At 41.5% G+C, this 26405-nt stretch overlaps 2 protein-coding genes across 2 annotated transcripts in view; both read right to left on the reverse strand.

Annotated features, from left to right (window-relative positions):
• Positions 1-996: 996 nt before the first annotated feature.
• On the reverse strand, positions 997-4636 carry LOC104922413 (zinc finger protein 770). Its single transcript, XM_027275280.1, has 2 exons — positions 4531-4636; positions 997-4397 (listed from the first exon to the last, which is right to left on the reverse strand). Exon 2 carries the CDS (start codon positions 4340-4342, stop codon positions 1157-1159), a length of 3186 nt encoding a protein of 1061 aa, XP_027131081.1. The 5' UTR covers positions 4343-4397; positions 4531-4636; the 3' UTR covers positions 997-1156.
• A 3542-nt stretch (positions 4637-8178) lies between these two features.
• Positions 8179-26405, reverse strand: part of dph6 (diphthamine biosynthesis 6) — a 56266-nt gene continuing 38039 nt past the window's right edge. Inside the window, exons 13-15 of the mRNA XM_010735230.3 lie at positions 20000-20248; positions 14517-14904; positions 8179-9994 (exon numbers count right to left, since the gene is read on the reverse strand). Coding sequence (XP_010733532.3) covers positions 9876-9994; positions 14517-14904; positions 20000-20248 — 756 coding nt within the window. The 3' untranslated portion in view covers positions 8179-9875. The remainder of the gene's footprint in view (positions 9995-14516; positions 14905-19999; positions 20249-26405) is intronic.

Genomic DNA, 26405 nt, shown 5'->3' on the forward strand with positions numbered 1-26405 from the left:
TTTTTGTCTTTTCTACTTTTTTCTAATTCTGTAGTGTATGCTACACTTTCCTCTGATGCCGTAACAAGTCAATTTCCCCGTGGTGGGATGAATAAAGTATATCTAATCTAATCTAAAGCCTAGACATACAGTGCTGCTGCTTTTGGAGTTCTGTTGTTTCACCCTGATTTCCTTATTTAATCAAAACCATTATTTCTTTATATGGAAATATCAGGTGCAGGATTATCAATTCAATATACTCTAAAAAAAATCAATTGTATAGTCAAGACTAAATTAAAACTTGTAAGTGCAAATGTTAATGATGGGTTAAAACAAGCAGTTAAGTAGAATCTGGCGGGACAAATTGGTGGCTACATTAACCACTGAAATGGACAATCAACATCAGAGATGTTTGGGGACGAAATTGTGCATCGCTGATCGAAACAGAGATGAAACCAGGTCACTTTTAGTCCTAACCGGGTGAACCCATACAGGTCAATCATGCAGAGAGGAAGCGAGATCTCAGAGAGGACCTCAGGAAGAGGGCAGTGACCGCACATTTGTATGAAGTAATCTTAAAAAGTTTTGAGCTTCATTGTTCCAAGGTGAGGCAGATCATCCACAAATGGAGAGCCTAGAAGTGGACGACCTTCTAAAATATTAACAAGAGACACAAGAACATTGGCAAATATCCTCCAAAGTAGATGTGAGAGACTGATGAGCCACTACTGAAACCGTTGCAGTATCCTATTAACTGAAGAGGTTCACATACTTTTTCACCCGTGAAATCTGAAGAATGAATATATAACCACTTCTTTAGTTTGAGTCCATTATGTGGAAAGTCAGTATTGTGAATTGGGGTATAACTTTACATTAAAAAAGGTTATTTTAGTATTTTTTATAGGGTTCACAAACTTTTGAGCAGCGCTGTATTTAACACGAGGCAAATATGAAATTCCATATGAAACATTTAATTTATGATAAACTGAAAAAAAAAACATTATATACAGTCCACAATATTGTTATTATACATAAATTACATTCATTGATTACATTATTATGTATATATATCACATATTTACATACATGCTGTCTATATACAGTCCCAAAATCAGATTAATAATCATCATGTAACACCATTAAACACAAAAAAACAAACATTAGACTAACATTTTGATTATCGATGAGTCAGTCGGTGTATTCTGACATGTCCTGACTGTGTGAACATCTTGCCACAAATGTCGCACCTGTATGGCCTCTGACCAGTGTGGATCAGATAATGCCTTCTAAGTTTATAGGGAGACACAAAATATTTGAGGCAAACGTCACAGCGATTCTTCTGGGCTGTCATCACAGGTCGGATGTTAGTTGAACAAATATGTCGCTTGAGATCGTCTTCGCTCTTAAAACTTGCAGCGCACTTGTCACATTCAAACACGGTGACTGGCTCACACCAGTAATTATCTGGCTGCATTTGATCATCAAACACAGAAGTCGCAAGTTCATCAATGAGCTGCATGCTGCTGTCCGATATGGCCGTAACTCCATTAGGCTGACATGGTACTTCTACATCATGTGTGTTGCCCTCATACTGGTGTGACAAAGGTGGAGCTGGTATATTTGGATTTTGGACAAGCTTACTGATTTCAAAAGCAAGTTCCGAGGGAAATGAATAACTTAAATGGTCTGTGGCCTTATCATAGTCGTCTGTAACCTGACTGCAAATCTCTCTCTGTTTTTTCTCTGATTCATCATTCTCTTCTTGTAAGCCTACTTCTGGCACTGCCAGCCATTCAGCATCCATTTGCTCCGAACAATAAGATAAATCTTCATCAGTCAGCGAGTAAAAGTCAGCACTGGAATAATGGGACTCCGGCTGCTCTCTTGTTGCAGCCACATTACCACAATTACCATTAGCCGCTTTACAATCAATACGGTTTTCACTGTATTTATCCTTTAGATGGTTCGTCTGCATCGTGTCACCTTGAACAGGTGACACCCTGTTACTCTGTCTGCATCTGTGCTCGTGAACCCTTAGATGGCCGCACTGTGTGAAGGTTTTACTGCACAAAGTGCATTTGTATGGCTTTATCCCATAGTGAGCGACCAAGTGCCTTGTGAGCTGATATGGAAAAGCAAAGTTTTTAAAGCATATCCGGCATGTGTGAACTTTCCTTTTTCTACACGTTACATTACTTTTATCGCTTACTTTCGTGGCGGATAACCCGCTCACTTCATTACACACAGCATCATCAATATTTGTTATGTCCGTGTCCACAGATTTATTCTGGAGTGGGACCCGAACACTGATCCTTGGGTAAAGCTGCTGTCGACTATTCACTCTCAGCTTTTTGACGTTCTCCTGTTGATTGGCTGACTTGAATTGTTTCCTCTCACAATGAGTTCTTTCGTGGCTTTTCAAATGTGGAGCTTGCCTGAATGCTTTCCCACACATAAGACACCGGAATGGTTTCAGGCCCGTGTGCACCATCTCATGTCTTTGTAACTTCGAGGCACTGGGAAAACACTTTGAACACTGGAAGCACTTGTGTTCTACCTTGCCTGGATCTTGTACTGATTTGGCTTTGGTCTTTTTTTGTGAGGAACGTGCCGACAATTTATCCGATTCTCTGTTGTCGTTCTGACTAATTACTGCAGAAGAGGTCTGATCCAGGTGTTTCACAGGGACCAAATAACTGCCAGTGTGTCTCTTCTTGTGTGTTAACGTTTCCTGGACTGGGACATCTCGTGCAGTCCTTGTGTTAAACCCGCCTATGCAAGAAGGCGGCCGACTGATATACAGCGACCGTTGCTTGTGATATCTGGTCCACAGGTGAGTGCGAAAATGGACCCTCAGGTGTGTTTTCTGCCGAAATCTCTTCCCACACATCTCACAGCCAAAAGGCCTTTGTCCAGTATGAGTCATCATGTGCCTCTGAAGTTTTGAGACAGATGGAAAACACTTTGAACAGGTATGGCACTGATGTAAAGCGTTAATGCTCTGCTGCCTCCTGGTGGCACGGCATGTTTTTCCCAGCCGCTCTGCTGAATCCAGACGAACAAAGTTATTGCGATCGCTGCAGTTTTCACTCCACGTTTCTGGTTTTACAATGACGTTCGAGTCAGTGAGATCTGCGTGTCTGGGCTCATGTGAATATTTTATTGTGTCAGAATCAGACATGTTCACATTATTACCGTTTTTCACTTTGGTTGGATTTCCTGATTGATTCTTGTGAATTTTATGATGACGCATTAGATTAACTTCCAACCGAAACGATCTGTTGCAGATCATACACTGGAATGGTTTCAACTGTTCACGTGCCGGGTGACCGAGTGTATTCAACGTTTCCTCCGGTTTAATGTCCGACTTGATTTCTGTCCCTTTCAGGTCCGGCACAGCATTTACTCTTATTTTACACTGGAGCGCCAGTTCCACTGAGGAATTCACGGGAATGCAAAGGCTGTTGGGTCGCTGTCGAAGTGATGACTGATGCTGGAGACCTGTCTGTTTTTTCCTTTCAGTGCTTGTGGAAAGTGAACATTTATTTGCAGTACTTAAATGGGTTTGCAAGTGTACTTTCTGTCTGAAGGTTTTATGGCAGATCATACACGAGTAGGGCTTCTGCCCCGTATGAATAAGAAAGTGCCGTTGTAATTTTGATGGTGAGCAGAAGGTTTTGAGACATTTCGGACACCGGTGTTGCATTTTATTTCTGCTGGAGCTCAGTTCTTGTAATTGCAGGGGCACCTCTGAATGGGCCTTTTTGGAAAAAGTCTGGCCTGACTCTCTGCCTCTCTCAAATTGTTTTGGTTTGTTATGGGTCGCTGAATGAATCCAAAGCTGAAGGGACGAAGTAAATGACTCCAGGCAGACTTTGCAGGTGTATCCAGATGTGTCTACACTTGCAGAACCAATTTGCTCCTGCGGTACTGGATCCATAACAGCTGAGACACTGTTCTGAGTCAATGAGCCGTGATTAACACGTGGCATATTTTTCGGTACATTATCAAACCCGGAGAAAGGAAGGCATTTTTCGCGAGGCACGGTTTCCCATTTCCACTCTGGCTGGGCGGCCGCCGAGGATGACACAGTATGAGGCATTGAGGTGTAATTACAACTGCCATGCGTGTTAATCCCTGCAGCTGGTTTGGCACAACTTGGTCGCTGGCCATCTGGTGGGCGTCCCGTTGGAAGCCCTGAATGATGGACTTTCTGCGAGTGCGTTTTTAAATGCTCGGACTGTGTGAAGGCCTTTGCACAGATCCTGCAGACGAAGGGCTTCTGACCAGTGTGGATGACATAATGTCTCTGGAGTTTATACGGCGAGGGGAAGGACTTTGGACAAACAGGGCAATGATGCATCTTCAACACGTGTTGGGATTGGTTTCCTCCTCGACTGCTGATCCTCTCATGAGACCTGGAGCAAAGCACATGACATTGAACAAGCATGGTGCAAGAGACAACAGGAAACAACCTAATGCAAAAGATGTGCACAACATATTACTGCAACAACAGTGACAGTGACACTCATCTATGAACATATAACTCACGTTATAGGAACCTGACGGTCGGAGCTGACTAAACCAGCCTCGTTGTGCAGGATGATGAGTCTAAAATACTTACAGCCACAGCTCAGGTCATGTTTGTGTCCTGTTAGCCTCGCTGCTAACAATGCAACATGCATGTGCGTCCCTCAAAACGCACGACGGGAAACAAAGATGGACGGTTCCTACCCGTCGTGTTATTTTCTTAACTTGATGAGATAGAAGCAATTTGTGCAATTACACACTTAAACCATTGTAATGCTAAAGCTACACATAGCCTATTGTTGGAAATACCCTTGCAGCCACTCTGCTGGAAAACTGTTATTTTTCATTGTCCTATTTTAACCTGTTTTTAATGTTGTATTCTTGTAATTTGATACTTTTATGTTATTTTTTGTTTGTTTCTGTTATTTGCTGTCTACTCTTATTTATTGTAAGGTGTCCTTGGGTGACAGAAAGGCGCCTATAAAATAAAATGTATTATTATTATTATTATTATTATTATTACCTGTCACAGAAATTGGTGACTTTATTATAATCATCCCTCTGTGAAAATGTGCCTGTGGCCAGAATACTTAGAACGCTTTGCTATAACTACACTATTGCCCATAAAGTTATAATAATTTTGTTTCTCCATACACATTCCTTTTTTTTTATTCCTATTTGTACACATCAGGTTGATCGTGGTTTAATTTCCACTGTGATAAGAGACTGATTAATAAAGCTTTGAGAAGAGACACTTCATCTGTCAGGAATAAATCACATTAGAGAAGAGGTAAAAATATTTTATTCCAATGTTATGGGTAACAGTGTATTATTATACTCAATAGTCCAAATGTCCAAAACATCCTACACTACAATAAAACTTGTATTTTTAGTGTTCCTCTTGAAAACCCCAACCCTTATCCCCTGTAACCTCTTGTCACATTCATGTCTTAAATTATGTTTAAAAAAACAAAACAAAACAAAAAAAAACATATACTGCACATCATCACATTACTGTATTTACTATGTACTAAAAATATCTAGCATAGAGTGCAAAAAGTAGACCAACCTACAGTGGATACACCTTACCTGTTTGGATGGCTCTAAAAGTGATATGCCTTCTGAATGGAATATTCCCAGGTGTTGTAAGCAGCAGACAGGTGGGCTCGCAGTCCCCCTTCTCTTTTTAACTGAGGGTTTAGTTTGACGTGTACTGTGTTACGAGAATTTTAAATAAAGAACCCTTAAATAAAGAGGACTGGATTCAAAATATCAAAGTTTAATTTAATATTCTTGTACAAGAAGGAGCGTTTAACAGTGCAACACACGAGAGAGTTACAGAGAAAAGGCTCCCTGAGGAGCTCTGTCAATAGGTTCTTATACATTGTTCAAAAAAGTGTGTCTGTCTCGGACACCTCTCCACTGATACAGATAACGTCATAACATTCCTTTAGTTGGGTTTCTGCTCAATAATGAGCACTATATTTTATATCCACATGGTTTTCCCCTAGCCTGTCTCTCCTGTTCTTGTACTACTAATTTATAATTGTCCCTCCCTACCAGCCTCAGTAAATCAGAGGCCAACTAAGGGAGGTATGCAAGACATACACATAACAGGACAGACACACACTATCTGTATGAGTTAAGACATTGCACCCCAGTATAATACTAATTTTTATAACATACTGTATGGCAGTGTTCACTCCTCATTTACTGTAAACCATATGCTCTCTCTGATATGTTCATTTTGGTCCTTAAAAACTTTATTATTTTTCTGAAATGAATAAACAACTCCTAAGCTGAGAGGTTTACTCTTCTACGCTGTGCTGAATGTTTGTTTTAATTTTGTCAATGTAGATATCTTTGTCTCTTAAACACTGCCTCAGTGTTTGGCAGGTTTACAAAATATAAAAATGTTTTCCACAAATTCCTCCAATTTCTACAGTATTTCAGGGAGATTTCATTTTGTGCTGTGTCTAGATTTATGTTTGGTATGTGAAACAAGTTTAGTCTAGGCTGGGTAACCACAGGTTTCCAAACCCTTTGGATGTACTTGTTTTCTATGGTCTTATCCTAGTGTTAGTTGATATATATTTTCTAGGAATGTGGATGATGACAATCGAAAGGTATCAGTATGTGGGAGTGGGTTTTCTACTTTGGCTACGCACTTTTTATAGAGAAACTGCACTGTCCAGAATAACCGTATCAAACACAGGTATACGTAACATTGTTAAAAGCTGCATAATATTGAGGTGTAATGTGTACAGGCCCTGCTTTATCATCACACCATGCATGGAGTGAAGCAATCGTTAATGTTACTGGTTACAAGTGTGTCGAAACATTTAAGTCTCATCTGTGTCTCATCATGTAAATAACAGGACATTAGTCATAAGAGGTAAACACACAGATATCATGGGATTTCCTATTAACCATTATTAATCTTATTTTTTGCACAAGTGCTTATCCTCCTGTGACATGTCTCCAGTGACATGTCTGAACACTATATGCAAGTAATTGGATTACACAGAATGTGGGCGAAATATTGTATTGTATTAGGTAAAATATCAAATCATGGGAACTGTGAACTGTTCGACCATCAGAAATATAATAAACAAAAACACATAATGTGAGCAGACCGCCCTCATCCTATTAATTGAAGATACAGAAGAAATGAAAGCAGTGAAAATGTCAATATTAGTGATCTATTACAGGAGAAAGAGACATGTAAAATATTTCTATTTTTAGTTGCATCTCAGATGAATACATTTCTAAACTGTGGCACTTTGAATGTTAGAAACACTGGCTGAATTGAAGGATCTTCTATGTTTAAATTGCACTGTTTACGTCGGCCACAAGAGGGAAGCACACACCACTCAATAGCATGTGGCGGCTCGCCAGTTCAGCAGATAGAACAAGTTTCATTAAGTCAGTGCTGTGCCCATAAAGACATGCTTTCACAATACATCAGGGAAAGAAAAGGATGCATTATGAAACAAAAAGAATTCAAACATGAAAACAAACAAAACCGCAGTCACTGAGGCAAACAGACCACAATGTCAGGAGGCATCTCATGCAGCCAGGCTGCTCTTGAGCCAGGCTCCCCTACTGTAGCCCACTGCTATGGGGAAACCGCGTCACACACATCAACGTAGTTAGCCCGGAGGAAGAAACACACAGTTAAAGTCCATGTGCAAGGCCACAATGACAAGGGCCGCAGGCTGGTACACTGCTCACAAAGGACAATGTTAGCTACAACAGCCAGTTTGTTTGCAGAGTGGTTGCAGGTCAGCTTGGTAGAAAACTTACATTTGAGAAAACACGAGGAAAAAAAACTAAATGTCACCCTGTCTTTATTCATTTTGTGAGGAAACGGTGGTAGAGACACAAAAGAAATGTGTCTGCCATAGGCCATCACATTCGCTGTGATGAGGGTGTGATGATACTTGTGGCTTTGTCTGTGTCTGTATGAAAACATGCCCGCTGAAAGGCAGAATGTTATGTTTACAGTGGTGATCGACAAGTATTTGGCGTGCACTGAATTTTAGTGGCAGTGGCAGTGTCTCTGTGTTTACTGAAATGCTGACTTGTTTTGTTACATATGAATTCCTTGTAATTTAACTGCTCCACAAATGGAAAAAAAGCACACGGGTTCAAAACTCAACAAAGAGATGTCTTGCAAATGTGGAATTTTAATCAAGTTAAATCTAGTACATTTCCATTGGCTGGTCGTTACTTTATTTTCATTGCTCAATTTGGACAAAAGCATTTTTTTTTTCAATCTCTCTTGTAAGCCATTATTTAGTGGGTAAGGCTGCTGAACATACATGCTTGTTCAGCAAAGCCTTGCTCGGCAACACCCTGTTTGGCATTCAAACTGTTCTGAAACACATTCACAAATAAAAACAAACGAGTGCGAAGAAAACACTCTCGGAAGGATATCTCTCTACAAAAAAACTGACAATCTGTGCCACTGCCAAATCTATAGAAGTTCAACAGCTACTATTATTGAAAACTGTGAAATATAATCAAATATTTGGGGATGAAACTTATAGGTGTTGACTTGACCGGAGGTATAAAAGTACTAAAAAATACCAATATCACAGTACTTATTGTACAGCTGCATTATTCAAAGATTCTGAATCTCCCCCTGGTAGGGCCCTTTAAAAACCAAACAGGTGAACATTAACACGCACTGTATATTTATGGGGCATTGGCTTTGCTCGCTCTCATAAATAATTGCTTGTTTTGTATTTTTTCAACCCTCAAAAAAAAAAAAAAAAAAAAAATCTTCAGGCTCTATTGGCCGCCTCTATTGTTCAATTTTTGATAACAACAATCAAAACAACATCGTGGTTGGTGAAGATCAATAAGCCCACTCCACTATCCCGCCGTCACAAGCGCGATGAAAAGAGAATAGCCCAAGTGAAGATGCATTCCAACTCAGATCATCAATACGGTTCATGATCTTTGAGAAAAGAAATGTTCCAGGAGCAATGGTTAATAGTGTTATTTTCTTCCCACGTCGTCACAATGTGTCCATTGACACCCCCAACACACACACACTGAGAGAGGAACAACACACACCTGCCCCGCAGCTGTGTGTTGTCCCTTTCCTATTAACCAGGTTGCCGTAGAATCAATAGAAAACATAAAGAGGCTTAATCTTTTCAGGTGCTCTGCGCTGATTGCCTATTACACAATAATAACACACCTTGAATCCCATGGAGCATGAGAGGGAGAAACACAGTCACCTCATCCGCACGCATTACACACAGCCACAAACCGGTCACACAGTAAATCTATAGGTTTACAACTGAACAGATGGTGTCAGTGGTGGCGCTAGGCCTTTATGAGGGGTGTTAGCTGGCGTGCTAAGAGAAATTCCACAAGAAAACAGTGGGATATCAGGGGATACAGTTTATCGCCTCGTGGGATGAGACACGGGTGGTGTCACCTTTTCTAGGCTGTGGTCTCCGGTCCTCTGGTATGCAGCTTTATCTTATAGGAGTTCCATAAGACTCATTTCCAAAGCAGAGTAACAGCTGCTGCAGTATACACCTCCGGTGGAGGACAAAGTGAGTTATTGGCTTAAGTTCTGGGATATGGAGTGGAATAAACACATCTTAAAAACGGCACATCATCAAAACCATTTAAAGACAGACGCAGCTTTTGCATTTCAACAATCAGCAGTGATAAACAGTCAGGATGCGTGAGCAGTTATGTCGTTTTTTTCTTTTCCGCATTTACTGATGCCCTGTTGTAAGTCATTAGGTGTTGAGGCTGTCAGAGTCGCGCCTCGAGAAAAGCCCCACAGAATTCCAGTGCTTTGGATGACTGCAGTCTGGTTGTTGACTCTGGCTGTGTTTCTATAAACTGAGCCAGCAGGACAGGTGGAGGATCTGGGAGTCTGGCAAGTCCAGGACTGGAACCAGGGTCACGGACGGGCTGTAATCTCCTAGAGAGCTTCTCAGACTTTCTTCAAGTCCTGGAAGGTAGAAGTCGGGATGGAGATAAGGGGGTGAGGGCAAAGGAAGAGAGAATTGTTAGTTTCATGAGAACTTTGGCTGGAGTCAAACATTAGGTTCTCACATAACTGTCCCACTGGGGCTGCCCCAGGACAGAGGCTGCACTTAACCCTTCGACCAGAGAACACAGGCCTATTTACAAATTATTGGCATTCTCAAATCCTTGGCAGATTGTAGCTGACCCCCCTTGTATTCAACTCCCTGCAGTGCAGACATATGGTCGGCAAGGACTAAACTCTAAGCTACCCCTCCCAAAGTTGCACAAAAACCAAACACATACACACAGAGGGGGTGGGGGGGGCCTGGTAATACCCTTTTGGACAATTGAGCAGCTTGTTGGGGGGGATCTAGTGGAATGGATCCTCTGCTCCTGTTGTGTTGGGATGTTAGGAAGCTGTGTTGGGACTACCTCTCAGTTTTACTGGAGCTGAGAGATGTTGTTAGTGTACATGTGTGTGTCTGCGTGTGTGTGGCCGGACTGCAGACGGGCAGCGGACATGTGAGAATTCATTGAGTGTCTCAGAGCCTGGTCTTGATGACAGCCTGTCTATTTAGCAGCGGCCCGCTGGGATGTTAGCCCTTCCCTCCTCTGCTCCTTGCACTAATTGGTCACAAGTGTTCCTGTCACATGGTTGACTGTCCTGGCTTATTTCTTCTGATTTAACAGCATGTTGCATCGGACTTGGGTGTGGCCATGTGATCTGGCATGGTCGTAATAGGGTTACACATCTGGAAAAGTATGCCATGTCACTTTTATACCATCACTAGTCCAGATGTCAATCTTTTTTACATTGACAACAACTTTCTAATATGTCATAAGTGGACCAACACAAACTCATGCTCCTTTAATAACATTTGCTACTACTGCAGTAGTTCCACCGTGTGACATTTAAGTGAACTTGTAGAGAGAGAAATCCGGACAGAGAGGTTACACGAAGGCTACAGCGCTATTTAATAAGCTTCATTCTCTTTCATTTGAAACACACGCAGCATGCCAAACATCCTTCCAAAGAGCCCACACACCCTAATTAGCTAATATGCACTACAGCTTAAAATACCCCCACTGAACACAGCCCTTTTTTGGAGGGCATTAAAAGCCTAAATATGTGTTATCAGAGCATGTGGTGCACCCCGGGAAGCAGGATCCTCTGGAGATGGCTAGCTGACAACTGAGCGGAGCTAGGTAGATCACAGGGAGGGGAATGTTTCATCACACCTTGCGCACTAAGCTTGTTTTATGTCAGGATGTTTTAATCTTTGTACTCGCCGAAATAATTGCGCTCTCTCTCTTTGAGAGTCTCTTTCAGTGTCTGTGTATGCCCGCTTATGCATGAATGAGAGACACAAGGGGGGGGTGAAGGTGACCATGCAATTTTGTGTGGGGGTCTTCTTTGTGAGTGAAAAGCGAGTAAAGAACACAGACTACTTTGCTTCAATCACTTTAAATGCTTCTGTAAAAATCATAAAATCCTATGAACACTTCCCATCACACACCCAATCCCCAATCCCCTGGTCTCTTAACCCCCCTTTGGGCTACACGGGGAGCCTCATTGAGAGGCCCAGTGGACAGAGGCTGTAAGATTCAAAAAGCTATCACATTAGCAATGGGATGGAACTAAACCATCTACCCAAGAGGACCGGCCATTATTCTGCTTCACGGTGAACACACAGGGAGCTGAAAGGGCTGCTGTTAAGACTCTGTGTTTTTAAAACCAAACCATTACTAATGCCCACAACACCCTTTTATGCTAAACATCAACAGGCATTTTAGTTTGAACTGATTAATACATAAATATTGTAAGCCTAAGTGAATAGAAGGGGGGGCGTCAGTGAAGGCAGTGATGAAAAGGAGAGCAACTGGGGGTTCCTCTGTGGAATGGTTGATGCCTGCTGGGCTTATGGGGCTTTTAAGCAATGGCTAAGGCCCAGAGCCAGTGGTTTTTAGTTGTGCTACACTGACTTCCAAACTGGTCAAATTATCCGGGAAACGAGCTGGTAATTAGCAAGTGTTGGCTCATGAAAATTGTTCATTTAGTCAAAGGAGAGTGAACAAAGAGGATGAGGGACTGGGCGTGTGTGAAGTGAAGGCACAAAGACAAAAAAAAACCACCAAAAAAAACTTCCTCACCTTTCGTTAAAGCAGCTACAATCAATATTTTTTTTATATCAACAGTAAATCACATGTGAAAGGAGTCGCTCGTAGGGGTAAACCCACAGACGCAGCAGCTCACCTCTTCCGAGCTATACGCCGTCTTTCAGCTAAATGTTTTGGTTTTCTGGCCCACAACATTACTGATTTAGTGTAAATTCACAACTCTCATGGAGACAGTTAGTTACAGACATGGTGCATAACATAGTGTATAACCCTAAGCCATGTTTTTTTTTTTTAGATGATTATTTTTGGCCTTGTATGCCTTTATTGATAGTACAGCTGAAGATAGACAGGAAGCAGGGGGCAGAGTGAGGGGGAGTGACACGCAGTAAATTAGCCGTCCAATGCGGGACTCGAACCGGAGCCAGCTGCAGCAAGGACTATAGCCTCCACACACGGGGCGGCCGCTTAACCCACTATGCTACCGACCGCCCCAGCCATGTTTTTTTTTACCTTGTACACTATTTACTCAGAACCAAACAGACAGACAGTGAGCAATAGGTGAATAATAGTGAAGCATTTAGCTGTTAACAAGTCAGCTATTGTCCTCAGGAGTTGGTGGAGAGCAAAACAGAACTAAAAGAGGAGTGAGTATTAAACTTACATTCATCAATTGGACACAAACACGTTCTACAATAAATGCTAATGTTGCTCCTCATATGCAGGATGTATGAATAGTCAACTGTTTGCAAGTTAATCATATCAGAATCAGTCCCTGCAAATGTATTATTACAGTATCAGAGGTATGCTCGTGTTTTGGGTAGAGAAAGAGGTTGAAACACTTTTTGTAAACAAAAGTTTTTTAAAATCATTTTAATGTTTCGAAAAAAATAAATAAATCAGGAGACCTTCCTTCGGTCCTTCTCTAAGAGTTAAGGTTTTACTTGAGTCGCGGTGGTCTACCTTCGTGAGAACCTTTCTATCGTAAGTAACAAGTTGAGACAAGATGTTTAAAGGTTTCATTTGGAGCATATGTCATGTCTATCAGCTGCGAATCCTAACGCGAGTAACCGAAGGGGAGTGTGGGGGGGGTGTGCAGTCACATTTTGCTCCAGTGTTGTTGTCCGTCTGCGCGCTGACAGGAGCAGTTGCGAGGCTGTGACTGCTAGTGCCAGAGGTGTTACTTTTCCTCCTTTGACTTTTTGGATTCATCACGCAATGAGCGTAAGCTGTGACCCATAAAACTGCCCATGGGTAAGCTTCCGGGGCTTGGCTGTGCATGCAGGGTAAGGTAAGAGATTACAGCTCAGTGATGAGTCAGTAAATGGTTTTAGGGAAGCAGTCTGTGCAGTCCATAATAAAAGACACATACATTTCAAGGGTGAAGACTGGGGTTGATTTTGCTCCATAAACCAATGACCCAGTGACACAGTTAATGGTTTCTATAAAAAAAATCCAACAATTACACTAAAATATATCTAAATAACTATAACATTTCTTGCCATATCGGCATCGATTTTATTATCAGCAGTACAATTTTAAACAGAAAATTTGAGATATTTTTGTCCTCAATGCTAAATCATCTCACTCTTCCATTCTGGGTAATGACAGAAGAAATAAATGACGTGCATCATATATCATGAAACAATGTTGAATAACAATTATATAATTAGGTACCAAAACAAATAGCACTGTTCGTCTGTCATGCATATCAATGCACATTCAAAACAGATCGACCTATTTCCCATTCATCACTGGTAACCATAATTTCACGTCCTCAGAAAGATGAGTTATGTCAAAGCTAAAAATGACAGTAAGATGGCTGGTTTGGCACGGATTCAAAAATGTTAATTGACTGCTTCAGCGATGACTTGACAACTGAGCCCGTGTGATCGATGTGCTCGTCGCCCTTTTCCCTCCGAGAGAACATCTCTCAGGATAAAACAAATACCATTCCACATTTGCGTTGACAAGAACCTAGGATTCCTGGGAGCAGGAGATGGCGGCATATAAAAGTGTAATGATGACAAAAGACTGTGCCAGCTGCTTGGGTTACTGTACACATTGCAGACACAACAAATGACTTACAATAATTAAACACAGGAAGAAGAGGAGATCCTCTGGAGAGACTGCTCCCTCGAATACCTTATGGAGTTTGCTAAGTCGTGTCAGCTCAAACTTTCTTTGAAAAGAGAGTGCGGAGAGAGACGAGCTGTCACTTTGTTTTCATTAATACTGTGATGTAGAGCTTAACTTGCAAGAGCGCTGGATCTCAGAAGTGTTGCCTTCAACAGAACAGCTTATTTAGGATAAATCCTCTTAATGGGTGTAAATATTAGATCAAAGCTTATGTGTGGTGTCTTGAGTGAGATACATGTCCGGTGACATACCTTTAATAATCTGCTGAACCGCTGAGTGGTTGCACTTGTAGAACACCCTGGCACACAGTGGCACCAGCTCAGCCTCCATCTTCTCCACGGCTTTCTTAAATGTGGCGCCGACTGCTTCCGTCACGTCCTTCACGCCGGTGACCTCCAGGTTGTCGCCGGGCGCAGCAACGGAAATTGAAAGGGAAGCACTACACATGTCAGCAGACGTTACAGTGCGGCACTGTATGGTTCCGCACGCCACCTTTGTAGTCACGTGACATGAAGTCCTTTTGGTGGGATCATCTTGAATTGCAGTTACATGAAGCTCAACAGCTGCTCCCTTGGGTAAGGCAGGTACCGTAACGACCAATAATGGCGCAGGTTCGCTCTCAGGTTCCCATGACAAATCCTGCAATGCAAACAGATGGTATTCAAATGAACTGACTGACAAATTATATACCGTGTTATACCACACACTACAATCAAATGTATGGTCCTCCTGCTGAGACGCATGCTGTGCTTTGTGGCCACAAACACTACTCCATCAACATTAAACATTATTGTAAAGCACATCATAAAATTCTACCACGCGGCACACCGAGAAAGGCTTTTTACTTGACAGACTGACAGGCTATCAATTAAAGTGAGATTGTGAGGTGACCCTTGGTAATGATAGTGTGCAAACAATTCAAAAAGAATCCATACTGCGTGTAGCCACTGTAAACAAAATGCACTAATGGTTTTACTTTGAGCCGCATTTGCTAACATGACAGGTCCTATCGAAGATGACTTCTCACCTTTCTGAGAAGATCACTCACAACATGTTATGGCAGCCTCGCCGCACACATTTAGCCCGAAAACTGTCTCAATTTTATCCACAGAGCCAAAATCTCTTTATGTTTTTTCGCCTCTGGACTGAGGGCCATTAGCAGTAACAAAATGTCTTGGAGCAGTGCACAATGTGGCCCTCTAATAATACTTGGCTGTGGCTTCATCTGCTAATGGGAGAGAAATGAGTGTTTTATATAACCGTCATTTCAGTCGGAGTCGATAGGGCAAAAACACTTAACCCCCTTTTCAATTTGCTGGATCAATTTTCATCCACTTACACCCCACTTCGTAAGTGCAGAATAATAACAGGTTACTTACATTTTATTTTGATATTCACTCACAAAAAAAAAGAAGAAAAAAAAAGAGAGAGAAATCATTGACAAGAGCAGGCGACGGGCGTCTTTGTCCCTTCAACAGACGAGCCCGTCATGACCCAATCAGCCAGATTCACTGAAGCAGCACTTACCTTCAGATTAAACTTTAGCAAACGCTTAATTGTGTATCAACAGCTAACCTCTTGGCTTGTAGAGTGTCCTGAATGAGTATGTGTGCAGGGGTTAGGTTAAGATTTCTTTACTCTTCTGATTTTGAAGAGAGCCTAGTTTGTGGTGATCAACAACAACAATCGAAAGAGCAGAGAACAATGGCCATGTCAACACGGGAGCTCTTAGCATGTCAGACAAAGTGACAGCACACATACGCGTCCTATGCTTTGATAAATGTTGTATTAGCACTTCTGGCACAGGCTAGGTATTCTCCTAGAGGGAACTGCTCTTACACTTGTCAATAGCGATTGTACGTGGAACAGAGAGTGGGAACTGAGGAGAGAAGTGACAGGACATGGGGTCTTGCTCAGCCAGGCTTAAAGGCCACCCTGAAGGCCTTGGGTGCTGAGGTACTATGCCCAACGGACCATCCACAAGGAGATCAGGGGACTTCGGCACTGCAGCTCAAGCCTCTGGCAGAACTTTATTGTCACGGCACAGTCGCTGACTTTTTTTCTGTCAGAGCTGTCGGACGAGGTTACATCAGTCCCCTTTTGTTTCTTTATTAATGCGTCCACCAAAATGATACATTGGATGAGAAGTTTGTTCAGCAGTTCTGTGGAACTCAATGTGCTAATGGTGCGTTATATTGTGTGTGTTTCCATACGTGCACATGTCGTACGTTTGTGTTTGTTTCAGGCTTCGCTGTGGTCAAAGCTCCGTCAGAGGAGCGAGAGGGGGAACACTGGCTGACATTCCTACCTGACCAACGATCATTTATTAAATGAATCTAATAAAATAGAAACTTTGATATATGGTGGAGCTGAGTGCTGGAATGGCAAGTTGGGAGGGCAGGTGGGTAGCGGTATATGTGTGTGTGTGTGTGTTGAGGGCTCTGTTCCGCTCTACACCAGCCACTTAACACAATCCATCTCATTACTTCATCCCACTTCAGTTCTAGGGCACGCAGCCATTCCCCCAGTGCTCTCTCACTCCGTAGGCAGCAGGTAAACGCATGAAGTCTAGATCTGCTGTGCTCAGCTTTCTACGCTGATGGTGTGTGACCTGCTTCTCCTTATGTTTGTTTTCTTTCTCCCCAGTTTCCTCGCTTCTAACTCGTGTCCGTGCGCCTGGAGCGTGCGGCGGGTTGGAGGGCCGAGAGGCGTGAAAGCCGAACGGTAAACACGGTAATAAGGAAGTGGTGTAAAGGCGGTGAACAGCGGGGAGCTGATGGGACTGCGCTGCTTAGCCAGTTCCCCTACATTTCCTGCCCAGCGGGACGCCTTCAGCATGTGGCTCTATGTCTCAGCACTTACTGTAGTGCTGTCAGTCCGCTATAATATCCTTCCCCATTCACTCCCTCAATCGCTCTCTTTTCTTAGTCCACTCTGAAGCTCGTCACACTGCTTGTGTAAATGAAACACACAGGACCATGTCAATGCGGCAAGGAAGGGTTTAAGGGTACGAGGCCATTATAAAATCATGCCAGAAGCCAGATTTACTTTAAAAAGTCCAGTAGTCCAGCAAGTAAGTAGAAGACAAATATTGTAAATAAATAGTTTTTTTTGTGAAATTCAAGGAAGAAACTCTCCACACTGCAAACTCAGTACAATCAAATTCAATTTATATGATCAAAATTTAAACAAACATGCTAATTAAAAAATATTTTTTCCACATTTCACAAAATAATCTGTTGTTTATGAAAAGTGCATGTAAAAATAGAGTAGTATGTAGTATTTTTAGAATTTATTCTTAATTTTTTAATAAATAATAATAAATAAATTGAACCTGCTCAATCATTTCTTTTCTGACGTGTTTTCTGAGCCGGTTATTGCTACACAAAGGGACATCTGTTTAACATTTATTGACTTATCACATCAAAATCTCCCTGTTCATCAAAGCCTTTTGCGCACACACAGACAAACAGGCTCTTTGTGGTTTAATGCACCGTAAATACAATTTCACACTTGTAGCGACTCCAGTATGCTCCCAATTAACCCTGCAAGCTTCTTCATCCACCTGATTAGAGAAATTATCAACGCACAACAACAACACGGCCCCGTGGCTTCACAGACACGCCAGGCGCTGGTGTTTCTATCATTTTACTTTACGGGCTGCTGTCTGAAAATACACTGAGAGGTATGCCATTTATATCTTTGTATGTAAAACTGTGAGGCTACATAATACAATATTTGACAGATTGAGGTCAATCAACAGCCATAACTTCAGCACATATTACAATGCTGTGCTCAGAGTAATCAGGATGCCTTATAATGAACAGGTGCCTTTTAGGAAAAGGGATAAGAACATTTCTCAATCTAATTTAATTAAGTTTAAATCCACAGTATTTTTAAACCTATACTAACTAACTAACTAAAATTCAATATGATATATTTCAGCGATTAACATGTATGAACTTTGTTTGCCAGTTTAATATAAAATATTTTGTATAACTTTCTCATTTAATTTTCATTTTTTAAAGAATTTTTAGTTCAGTTTTAAAAAAATGAAAATTAAACACATCACACATGATTGATTGCTGTTGTCATTCAGATGTACTTAGTTACTAACTTAAAGAGCAACCACAATTTGGTAAATGTGAATTGGCTGTATGTTCGAAGACATCACCTAATGATGCCTATAAGTGAAGCAAGGTTCTTTTAGCCAGCTGGTGGAGTTCTTTCTGTCCGCGGGAGTTGTATTATCAGTGTTTGACCTGAGTTAAACATTCTAATTACAATCAATTTAAATGAGCTGCACTGATTTGTATAATCCTGACCCCAGGGAGAGAACATTTCACCAAGTTTGAGATGAAACAGTAGCCCCTCCACCACAGCTGCTCTCCCTATCTTCTGCTGCTTTTGAAGTGGAAGAGAAGGGAAAGTTTATGGGCCAAGCTAAGAAGTCACATCAAGATGATCTGCCTCACAGGCAAAGAAAGAGCACGAGGTCAGGTTAGTAACCCACCACCTAAGCTCTATAGCTCTATTCTTAAGGGGAAAACTTGCATGTTTGTAGACGGAGCTGCTCAATCTGGAAATCAGTTGAAAATAAAACATGGTCTCCTGGTGGAAATCCTGGGTCAGCTAAATGAATATTTTGATTGTTCTGACATACTGCATGGACACACAACAGATGGACGATGTTGTCTATCTTCAGTGACCTCTGACACGATACCAGACTCATCACGTCCCAAAGCTTTGCCCTTGGTTAGTCTTGTTATGTGAATGACCTGATCTGCATGCCAAACTGATGGTACACTGTCAGCGCTTTCATGATTCCTATTCCGCTGCGAGTTAAAAATAAGGCACAATATGTCAAACAACTTCCTAAATAGACACCAGCTCTTGACTGAGATAAGCTGAACTATAATATATGTATTTAAATTCGGGAATAATCATTTGAATGCTTTGAGAATATGATCGCTGGCCTGAATTTTATACACTGCTATACTTTTGACACAAAGTTGACGTCCTCTCTCTAGTTTTTAAACACGATTCAACACAGAGCAGAGCCACATGTTGGAGGTGGGCTCCTGCCTCTCTCCCTAAGGCCCTATTCCCATGGCTAGACAGATTACTGTGGGAGGAGAAGGGCTGCCAGGGGAGACTGGTGCCCCTATTAGATGTATGGAGCAGAGGTTGTAAGCTAGGGTGGTGGTATGGAGGGAGGGATGGAGGGAGGTGGCAGGAAAGAGGGGTGGAGAGGGGGATAAGCTGCTCTGAGAGTTGAATGGAGCTCCAAAATGGTGTGTGGGGGCAAAGGATTAGGCAAGCTCTGAGGAAGACATCTGCTTCTGTGCCAAGCTCCACATTATCAAAGACACCAGCGTTTCCCACATCATCAACTTTTCATGAGCGCACTCACTGGTAAATATCAGTCGCAGCGGCTTGGGCCTCAAGGGGCAGAGAGGGGCGAGGAACTTTCCCTTATTTCACAACTGTAAAATACAATTCTGAAAGGCCTCTCTGAAAAACTTGGATAACATATCAAGTCTCTCTTTTTTTTACTTATTCATTGACACATGGATCCCACTGTCTTTTAATCCATTAAATATGTGTTCAGTGGTATCGTATTATAAGTATGATCAATATTTCCTCTGCATCTATAATAAAACAGCCAGTCGTTGCTCTTCTTCTTAACCACTAGTATATATTTTATAAACAAACATTTTTTACATTGGCTGACCTTCTCTTCCTCTGCGGCCCTCAGCATGGTCTCCCAGACGGCCCTGATGATGGGGATGTCTTGGTGTCTTGTGGTGTAACAGTGGGCCTGAATGACGTGAGCTAGAGTTAGACTGCCGATCACCGCCTCCAGAACCTTCTTCACATAGCTGAAGGACAAATGGGCCTGGGTCCTGGTGCCAGCCTTCACCAGCTGCATAGTACAGGGGACCAAGGCTATTTGGCCTGCACAGAAAACCAACTGATCGACCTAGAGAGAAGAGAATACAAGAAAAAACACAACAGTGTTGGCTTTATTATGGAAAAAAGAGTATTAGTGTAGTGTATGAGCATGCAAACATTGCAGGACTGAGGATGACATTTGTTTTGCATTGTCCTTGTTATCCTCTAGGGATCATGAATGGTTGCAAACTTCATAGCAATGCATCCAACAGTTAGAGACAGGTTGAGATAATTGAGTCTTGAGTTGGAACAACCAACCCACAGACATAAGCTTTAGTTTTGGCAGAGTATTTCTACTCAAGATTCCAATGTTTCCAATTTTCTCCATATCACACATTCACAAAAACAAAAGGGCTTACATCTCTTTACTAGCTTATTCTTGACATTAAATTACAGCCTTTTAGAGAACTGTTTTGGCAGACTAGTGTTTGGTAGAGATCAAAAAGACTGAACAAAAAGGAATACAAACATATTGCAGAGGAGCAAAAATTTCCCCTGGAGGCCAAAGAGTGACAATATGAGTCATAAATGTCTATTAAGATAAAAAGAAAAATCAGTTTGGTAACACTGATATGTATAGTTCTAGAAATGAAATTTAAACCTCTGATTGTAGAAAACTCATATGGCGAAAGTAGTAATACAGTGTATCATTAAGTCCAAAAAAACAGACTCATTCAGTCTGTTCAACTAATAAAGTTACATCAGAAAATTGCAAACTTGAGCATGTTTCTATTCAACCAGAAAACTAGATATAAGAAAGAAGTCATCAAACTCCAAAATTAGTTTTATATATACGAATATATATATGCTATAATCAAATTAACATTAATTAAAAGCGTTTGTTTGAGTAGCACTGCATTAATTAACAAGTTCCACCTCTAGCATTTTTTACACATATTATCACTAATAGTACTCTTTTCACAAGCAGGTATTGTGTGAGAAGCCTGCCAATGTATCTCTCTGGCACCAGTGTTATTTATGAGCACAATTAACCATGTGATAATAAGCTCAATTCTCTGCTAAATACCTCTGTTCGAATGAAGCTCCATGTATAATGAAACTTGCAAAAAAATCTATCTGTTTAATGCGTGGAGATGAGTGGGGATGAGGAACGGCATTAAGGAGGTCAGGTCTTTAGAGACCCTGTATTTGAGGTTAGGTGGTATTAGTGCAGGACACTAGCTGCTGGTCAATGCAAATAGCTGTTGGTGCCATGTTGATAATTGCTGCCCTTTGCAGGGACACTGGAGCGCATGCAGATCTCCAGGGAGGATCAGGATGGCCTGAATCAATGGATACATAGCCTGAGACAAGGTCCTTTGCTGATTAACAAAGACACAGCTCGGGGTATCATGTTTTACCGTAAGATTACCAGGGTTAGCAAGCACCAGAGGTATTACTTTAGACTTAGCACCCTCTTAGCCAAACAACTTCTCCCACTGATTTCCAATAAGCCCATTGTTTTCTTTACTTGACTCAGTCTGGTAAAGCCTAAACAGATGGGTCGTGATACAACTTGGGAAAAAAAAGCCTGAAAACTAAATATTTTCCCCTTCCCCACAAGATGTTAGCCACCCCACAAGTGTTTAGCTAAAGGGCGGACATGGTCATGGCTATTTCCATAATCAGATGGGTTTTTCACTTGTCAGCCTTGATGAATCTGCAGCTTCCATCTCTGCTGTTCCAAATTACTGGGACTGTGCGGGAAACAAGAGATGAAGGGTAGATGGACACGAGTGAGTGAGGGGGAAGAAAGGGAGGAGATAAGGCCCTCGCTGCTTTCAACCGGTTGGATCAATCACCGGATCATTTACCTGCGAGCACAATCTGCCTGAGCGCCTGCATTACTATGTCTTCTTCACATAAAAGCCAGATTCCCGCACATCAACAACAAATTGCCATTGGCATTCCAGTTATGAGCCATCAAATGCCATCATATCCACTCCAACAAAGAAAAGCTCCATCAGGTTGGACGGGTGGCCAGAAATTCTTAACAAGCTTGTCCCCATGAAAAGACCATGATCCATTTTGAATTCATAAAGGACTGGTTACCATTTGTCTATTTGAATATCAAAAGGGGCTAGCAAGGGGCCCCTTGACTGTTAGTTTCTACCAAGCAGGTGTGTGATGATCAATTATTAAGGATCCCGCTCTGGTTACTCTTAGTGGGAGGTGGAATTGGGGATTTAGGGGTTTTGTGGTGGTGGGGGCACATCTTTCTGTGGTGAACCTGGATGGGGGAGAGACAGTGGAGAAGGGAGAGCGAATACTATTTACATAAAATTAACAGTTCAAAAGAATGAGTTCACACACCAATCAAACTTGTTAATTGACTGTCAATGGTGTGTCCCTGAATATACAACACAACTACATTATTCATCTTAGGCCTTGACAGGGAAGACAGTCCAATTTGCATGGGCGTTCTAAACGTGATCAACAACCACAATGCCACATGCATTTTTAATAGACCAGAGATGGAAACCTTTAATATTCATAAGGGTCAAACAATTGCATATGACATTAAACTTTCTATAACAAGGTAAGTATTTTTCAAATGCTAGCCTGAGCAGTATAAACGGCCCATAGAGGAAAGGGACAGTGAATCAATACTACATGTTCATGTTGGTTTAATTCTTTTCTGCTGCTTCCTAATTATATTTCCGTCATAACTTTAAAGAGTTTCAGAAATTTGAGGTTTTAGTAGCTGGCTTTTGGAGCAAATATGAATAATTTTTATTAGCTCATTTTTTTCCATTACAGAGAGCATATAGTATCTATGGTTGGGCAATGTGAACAAAATCTATATCACAATAAATACATAGTGTGTAATTTTCAATGTTTCATGATGTTTACTTTAGAATTCAAAATAATTAAAAATGTTCAAATGTTTGTTTTTATCTTAGTTTTTCAATGTTTCACAATAAAACTAGTAATTTATTCAAACATAAGAATCTCAAACAATATCACAATCTCTTTCTGAGACTTTAGTCCATTTGTAAAACTGGACAAACAATTTTCCAATGGGAATGGAAACTCTTCCCTGCTTAGTATTAGCTAAGCTGTATTTTTGCTCATGCTATATCGACCTTTATTTCATGGCTACAACACCATCACTTTCCTAATAAACCCAATGACATGTCAAAAGGTCACCGTCCCTAAAGACATTCTCTCTCTCCATCCCTGTTATCTGCAGACAGTAAATGTAAATGCACTCAGGAAGCGCCTGCCTGTGTCCGCTTCTAACCCTTAACGGTGTCTCATTTCAGGCTGGTGTGTCTGAGGTGTTTCTAATTGCAGGTTTTGTCAAAGAGCTTCCAGAGATGACCAGACAGTGCTAGACTATATTCACATTGGTGTTGGAGCCCTCTGGGCCCCCATCGTGTTGAAGACGTCTCCGAGTGTCATTAGCAGAGCTTTGGAAAGGTATAGATGAACTGGGCTAGCCTGGATAAAATGACCTGGTATTGACGAACAGTCAGGTTTTTGTGCCTGGTTCCAAGGACAGAGAGAGGTGGAAAACTGCTCCACCGCTCCTATCAGATATGCTAATGGTCACATTTCTCCCCATTGAGACCTCATGCATAATTTAACCAGGAAAATGATAATACAAAATGTGTAAAATAGGTTAGATTAATATGGTGTAACTTTTCCCTTATGCAAGGACACATGTAACCAAGCTAAAAGGGTAATGGCAGTACAGTATAAGCTACATGGTAGGTAATTAAATGCAAAATGTAATTAATATTTGTGATATGTCATTTCATGGACAATGGAAAAGTTACTACATCTTCCGAGTGTTGTTTACAGCCTCATGGAGTGAAGGTAAAGGAGTGCATCTTCAGAGAACCATAGCAAAGCTGTCCAACTCATAACTAAAGCTTTTGAAAGATTATTTTTAAAAGTTGTATGCCTTTATTTAATGGTTTATAGTTAAAGGACCATTACGTATGAGTAGTACTTGGCCAGATTCAAACCGAGGAGGCTGCATTTATATGATATGTTCCATCCACAACTTTATTTGATAAATAAACTATAACTTACTTTAGATGGGACACTCTTTGTTTTACTTTTAATCCCTTATGGAACATTCTTAATATAAGTGACACATTTCTAGATTTCTGTCTTGACTGTCTGTTTTTTTTTTTTTTTAACTTTAGTAATTTTTTCTTGAATATTTTAGGGTTCGCAAATAGCTCAGAATAGTTCAAAATGTGGGGTGAGGTTGAAGTTTTGTTGAACGTATTTAAGTGCATATATTATTTCTGCTTTTTGGCTTTTTGGGGATTTGATATGCAACGACTGTTTAATCCTTGTGTGGTGGATGGCAGTTTGTCAGGGATGTGCGCTGTGATTTCATCTTGAACTGGCTTCAAGTCTGTGGGGCTCTTTCAGCATTAGTGCATTCAAAGCAGATCACGTCTGGGAGTGGGAAATGATAAGAGATGGGCTCATGTTGTGCTGCGCCCTGAGGAAATCCTGCCTCTTCTGACACCTCATTTCTACAAATACAAACCTTTCAGGAGAACCACAACCGTTCTTCCCTCTACAGAATCTCTCCCTATGTTAGGCTTCTCATTTAAGGCTTCATGGGAAGGGGGAGGGAGATATTTGCGTTTTTTATTCCCTTCTCTTTTTTTCCCCTCTATCTCTATTTTTCGCTTCCTGTTTGTGCTCCAGTTTGAGCCTAACCCCTGTATGCTCAACTGTCACACAAAATCAGTGTTACTTAAACGGCGACATAAATAGGCGTATGAAGTGCACAAAGAAAGGCAAGTATAGGGCATTTCTGAATGCATTCTCTCAGGTTTTAAAACTGCACATTTATTCAGAAAATAAACCATAAGCATATGTTAAAAACACGAGGTTTTTATGACAACAAATTTAGAAGAATGCTAAAAATGACAACTATAATGAGCCATTGTTGAAGCAAAATGTGGTCAATCTGAACCAGGGACACTGGCCTTTCCCCAACCCCCACCTTCTCTAAGCGTATGTGTATTTTTCTGTTGTGCCTGGATGTCTGCCCTCAACATGCCCACTCCATAGACACTGAACCGTGTGGAAGAGTAACACTGTCATGTCAGCTCTGGTAAACTTTATGGTGGTCAGGAGCTGCCGCTCAGTACTATAGCCAAGGTCAGGGGAGCCTGACTGCTGGATGCTCAGGGGGACACATCTGAATGCCAAAGGGCATGAATAAACGAATAAATAAATCTTTCAACCTTCATAAAAAAATGTGTTTTTACAACAAAACAAAACTAATTTCGATAGTGTTTGGTTGATTTCTGTGTTTTGTTCCTGTGTTAATTTACTGTTGCTTTAATGATGTATGTTAACAATGTATCAGTGGCTTGGAGGTAGAACGGGTTGTCCACTAATCAGATGATTGGTGGTTCGATCCCCGGTTCGATTCCCTCCAGTCTGCACGTCGAAGTGTCCTTGGGCAAATTCCTCCCGAAGGCTGCGCCATCAGTGTGTGAATGTGTATGAATAGTTAGCTCCTCAAACTGATGAGCAGTTGGGACCTCGTATGGCAGCCAATGCCATCAGTGTATGAATGTGGGTGAATGGGTGAATATGATATGTAGTGTAAAAGCGATTTGAGTGGTCTGAAGACTAGAAAGGCGCTATATAACTACAGTCCATTTACATTTGTTAAAAATGAATAAATATGATCAAAGAAAACGTACCAAGCACTTAAAGCAGATGTAATAAAATTGTCTGCTGTGGAGTACTGTGTCGCACCAGAGCTGGTCTGTGGATGAAGAGTGATGGAAGGGCATGGTTTTTCATTGCGTTAGGCAAAATGCCCTGCTGCCTTCAACTGTCCCGACCTCACATTTTTTGACAAATTGGTTGTGAGGCTTTTACGACTGATGCACATATCGCAAAAATCATTTCTGCCAAGCTTCCTCTATGACCTGCCCGTGGGACATGACAAGCCCCTCCATGCATCGCTCTATCAAACTGAATCTTTCCAGGACAATGCAAATTATGACAAATTCCATCATCCTGCATTATGCGCTTTCCTGCTAATCTCCCTAATTCGAGAGAGTCGGGGAGGGTCTCGCTGTTTCAGCTGAGGGGCATGTTGTCTGATTGAATGATGCTGAAACTGCAACCCTCAACCCCCGTTCTTTCTCCATTCCCAGCTGTGACCACCTCGTCTCTTCTGTCTTTTCATA

This window comes from Larimichthys crocea, chromosome XXIV (assembly GCF_000972845.2).
Source record: "Larimichthys crocea isolate SSNF chromosome XXIV, L_crocea_2.0, whole genome shotgun sequence".
Lineage (NCBI taxonomy): Eukaryota > Metazoa > Chordata > Actinopteri > Sciaenidae > Larimichthys > Larimichthys crocea.

Excerpts from the sequence above, each read along its gene's own strand:
- LOC104922413 (XM_027275280.1), bottom strand. The coding sequence starts at position 4,342 with ATGCATCATTGCCCTGTTTGTCCAAAGTCCTTCCCCTCGCCGTATAAA.